Raw genomic sequence first — 5,036 nt, 5'->3', positions numbered from 1 at the left:
CATGGGGGTAAATGGCATGGGGGTAATTGTCCGGGGGGTAATTGTCCGGGGGTAATTGTCCGGGGAGTGATTGTCCGGGGGGTATTTGTCCTAGAACCATATATTCATACTTTACCTTTGTAATTTGGTATCGGGATTTTGAAAGGCTTTGACAAAAGCTTCTTGATGAATTCTTCCTTAAACAGCATCAAACGATAAGGTTAGTTTACTCCAGTAACCCTCGTACAGTACCCCCCTACTAGTAATTCCCTCAATACAGTGGTTGTCTTAACGATGATGTTAAAAACTGACAACTAACATTACACAAACAATGAAAACATAGAACGTTACGACATAAAATGTAGTCATAAATTCATTAAACATGAAAGTATCAATATTAGAAAGCAGACAATTTTATACGTGTATTCGCATGCTATGTATAGGTCTATGCCATGCTTTCATGAACACCAGGTATGAAGTAAATAGTTCTCTAAATTATATAACATTATCTAGTAGTAGTTACATGAGGTGATAGTAATAGTAGAGCTAATGGTAGTTACATGAGGTGATAGTAATAGTAGAGATAATGGTAGTTACATGCGCAGATAGCCCGTGTCTGTTGGCAAGTGGCTGGTTACCCAGAGGTGTGAGTGGTTTCCGGAATGGACACATATGTGGACTGGACAAGAGGTGATCTTTCTTTCCAGTCTTCTGATGGCATAATATAAAATATAAATCAAACAAAGCAATTAATCAAGTACTGTGTATACGCCATATTTTTTGCGTACACTACAGATATTTTCGCGAATTCAGACTTGATGGACAATTTCGTGAGTTGTTAATTTCGCGGTCAGTGAATTATGAATTATTCGGTATTATTCGGTGTGAATTATTCAATTGTTGTTATTTTCGCGGTCTTAAATTGCGAAAATTAAACCACCGCGAAATATACAGCGTATACATGCATTTACTTGCAGAGAGAAATTACAATTATATATATATTATATATCTCTAGAACAATTTGACACATCATGCAGAATTGTACATAATTAAATTCCTCCTCAATGTTACACATCCTGTAAACATGTTTTATTTATCTAAGTACGGCATATCAATAAATTTTATGAATAATTAATTATTTACCTTTTTAGAGACCTGATTTATGTTCCAGTCTTCATCATCATCCCCGTCATCGTCCTCACCTCGGTCTTTCCGCTTTGCCACAACACTCGGCGCAAAACTTCGTCTCTGTAAGACAAACAAATTCTTGGATTGCTAATGGACTAATGCTAATATTTGTGTTTCCTGAACAGGACTGTGGTAGTATACTAGTAAAAAGTGTTTATCAAGTTATCAACAGATTTTAAATAGTTCCTCTACTAAAGTTTAAGTAGACACGATACCCGACCCATGAAAAAAGCTTGTGGCCAAGCTAAGCCTAAGGGCTACAACTAGTACAAGTGTAGATATATAGCTAGTTTGGGCCTATCCGCCTTTCATCTCAGTGTTACATTATCGTTTCAATGACCCATGCAGCCGATCAGTTTTTTTCTAGCTCCAGTATTAGTTGAACCAGTGTAGCGCCTTCGCTCCCGCTAGGAGGCACTTGTACTGTAGCGAGAATGAAAGCGCTACACAGTACACTGTCACTCACTCACGCTGAGAGGGTCTATGTCCCCATGGGTACTACCGGAACGCAGGGTTCTCCAAGCTTTAAAATTATAGCATGGGGGTGGTACTCAGTGCTAGGGGGGTCCGGGGGCATGCCCCCCCTCCCGGAAAGTTTTTGAATTGTAGAAGCTCTGAGATGCAATCTGGGATACTCTGTGTGTAAATTTGAAGCACTGCATGTGGGGTGAAAATGTTTGTTTTGCATGGGCATGCACAGCCATCGGAAAATTCAAAATAATTAATGGAATAAAAACACCAAAATGTAGGGGTGAACTTGCTGGTTTGCTGGTTCCAAATCGAGTTCACCTCTCATAAATAAATAAAAAAATTTTTGTCACCATTGACAATGGCAGGAGTGGTCGGTAAGTGTACCAGTCTACTCTACCTCGTGTTAGACTGGGTTACCTGCCCCGTTATGCTACATTAATACTAACAATAAGGAAGAAGCTACATCGATACTAACAAAGACAGCGACACTACGTTGATACTAATGAAAGTATCACCACGTTGATACTGACAATGCCGACGACGCTACGTTGATACTAACAGCGGCGACGCTACAATGACAACAACGTACCCGTGGCCGCGTATGGTGAGCCCGAAGCAGCCGAGACGATCACCGGCTAGTGAGTCGGCCCCGCACTGCAGCACGATACACGTCGGTCGGTAGCTGTCCATCACAGCCTGGACAATCGGCTTAAAGATCTGGTTGTAACCTGCAATACGAAAAATCTCCTGCGTTATAGCTTCATACATCATGGGTTCACGTGCTAGAATCATCTCCTGCGTTATAGCTTCATACATCATGGGTTCACGTGCTAGAATCGATTCAAAGCCAAAGACTTCTCCAACTAGAATGGGTTCAATGCTAGAAATACATACGTTTTATAATACATCTGCAGGGTGGTCCACAACCTAAAATTCAAACATGTGAAACTGGGAACTTTAGAGGAGTACCTTAGATATTAATATAAATTATGTGCACCAAGCGCACATCACGAGCGTGGATCGCGAAGTCACTTGTGGCCGGGAGGCAGGGCCCGTGGAAGCTCAGGGGTTTTAGATGCTCTCTGGTGCAATCTAGGCCTTATTTTGGAGCATTTTTGCACAAAATTTATGACCTATATTTCAAAATAATTTCGGTTGAGTCAAGAGTCATGAGTGATGAGTCATTTTTCATTGTTCAATTTGTATACTAGTGTGAATGTAACCAGTCAAATGTTATAAAGCAATGTGCGAAAAATGCAAATAAATATACTATAATGTGAAACTATATTTCGCTATATTTAATTCGTAAAGCAAAAGGTTATACACCATAGATTAATTTTGGTATAGGGGATATATGTATAGGGGGTAATATGGGATAGAGATAGGGATAGGAATAGGGTGACTGTAGCATCAAGGCCAACGTGTATTAATTAATTGTTTGAACTTCTGGTGTATGATATTTAGCGTGGTGGGTGCAATTTAGGATGGCGGGGCGCCAGGCTATAATTGCCCTTGGAGAACCCTGGAACGGTCCGGTATACCGGAACGTACCCTGGTACTATCTAATATGCCGGACCGTACCTCGCCTACTCCACTAACGAGTCTATAGGGAGTCGCCTACGCCTACTCCCTAACCCTATCAGATAGTTACCAGGGTACATTCCGGTATACCGGACTGTACCAAGGGTACGTTCCGGCAGTACCCTGGGGGACATAGACCCTATGAGTATGAGTATGAGCCTCACTCACTGGTGTTTCATGACATTACTCATTACTCCATTACTTTACTTTACTTTAGTCTAGGCTTGGCGTAGACCGAATAATTCTGTCCCATATAACAAAAAATATAAAAAAAGATTATATGGGACAGAATTATTCGGTCTAGGCTTGGCGAATCCTCGTGGGAGTTCCCCGCTTAAATTAATTATTCCAAATGATTTACTTAACAAATAATAACATTTGCATTAGCTTATCATAAAGTATGTCACTTATTAAATTTTATCAAGCCAATACTTACCATTTTCTTAAAAAACAACGATGAATCTCTGTGATGAATAGAATAATTCTCTTCCTTCGGCCTTCCTCTTTCGTTAGATGCAAACTTGGGTTTTTTTCTACTGCGATCCGCAGTGTTGTTCTGTCTGTTTGATCAATTTTGTCTCTTTCCGTCTTCGATATAGTCTCTAGGACTATAAAGACAATTAGCATTTACGAGGTTACGAAGTTGAAAACATTATGAACAGTTGAAAACACGCGCCATTTCCACGCGCCATTTGTTTTATGTCGAGGTGGATTATGGGAATGCCACTACCAAAGCAAAGCTTTGCAAAACTTTATCGCTAAGTATATCCAGAGCATATAAATCAAAGTGGAAGAATGGAATTAATATAATTACAGTCCCTATACAGAACAACATTTACTGCATTGGTAAAGGTTTGGCCGTGAAATTCCCATCCTACACTTCGATGTATGTATTTCAGTGATGTAGCAGCGACTTTGATCAAATATGACATCTTCGCGCCATCTATCGGGAGAAATAATTCATATGCGCATATTGTATGTTGTGTGTAACCGTAAAATGCATTAATAAAGGTATTATAATACTCTAAAACGTATTTAACGTAGAGTGGAATTAATTACAATACCTATAAAGAACAACATTTACTGGATAATATTGGTAAAGGTTTTGCCGTGAAATTCGCATCCTACACTTCGATGTATGTATTTCAACAAGAGCATATAAATCGACGGATAATATCAACTGATATAGATCAATCAATTGATTTATCTGCTCTCGTACATCATTTATTAATACAATATGTATATTAATCTATCCTACGTTAAATACGTTGCTGGTGTTTTATAATACGTTTATTTGTGCATTTTTACGGTTGCGCACATTTTACATGGACGCGTAATGCACACAATGTGCGCATAGAAATTATTTCTACCGATAGATGGCGCGAGGATGTCATATTTGATCAAAGTCGCTGCTACATTATTGAAATACATACATCGAAGTGTAGAAGGGACATTCTCACGCGGCCCCCACACCTTTACCAATATTCTACAGTAAATTTTGTTCGGTAATTATATTAATTCCACTCTACGTTAAATACGTTTTAGAGTATTATATTGCCTTTAGTAATGCATTTTACGGTTACACACAACATACATGATACAATGTGCGCATATGAATTATTTCTTCCAATAGATGGCGGAAGAATGTCATATTTGATCAAAGTCGCTGCTACATTATTGAAATACATACATAGAAGTGTAGGATGGGAATTTCACGGCCAAACCTTTACCAATCTTATACAGTAACATTTTTATTAATTAATATGAGAAAACAAGTTTGTACAAAAAACTTCCAAATAAAATTTACCAAATCAATA

The 5,036-nt window shown here is 38.7% G+C and overlaps 1 protein-coding gene across 1 annotated transcript in view; it reads right to left on the bottom strand.

Annotated features, from left to right (window-relative positions):
• LOC106814594 (DNA repair and recombination protein RAD54-like) overlaps positions 1-3,914 on the bottom strand; it is a gene marked incomplete at its 3' end in the record, with an annotated part of 11,444 nt that extends 7,530 nt beyond the window's left edge. Inside the window, exons 1-4 of the mRNA XM_014818936.1 lie at positions 3,656-3,914; positions 1,123-1,227; positions 577-690; positions 116-176 (exon numbers count right to left, since the gene is read on the bottom strand). Of these exons, the coding sequence (XP_014674422.1) occupies positions 116-176; positions 577-690; positions 1,123-1,227; positions 3,656-3,658 (283 nt within the window). The remainder of the gene's footprint in view (positions 1-115; positions 177-576; positions 691-1,122; positions 1,228-3,655) is intronic.
• Between the last annotated feature and the right edge of the window lie 1,122 nt (positions 3,915-5,036).

The sequence above is a fragment of the Priapulus caudatus genome, unplaced genomic scaffold, assembly GCF_000485595.1.
Source record: "Priapulus caudatus unplaced genomic scaffold, Priapulus_caudatus-5.0.1 Scaffold948, whole genome shotgun sequence".
Taxonomy (NCBI): Eukaryota; Metazoa; Priapulida; class Priapulimorpha; order Priapulimorphida; family Priapulidae; genus Priapulus; species Priapulus caudatus.
Note: the sequence above shows the minus strand (reverse complement) of the source record. Positions and strands in the feature narration are given on the sequence as shown.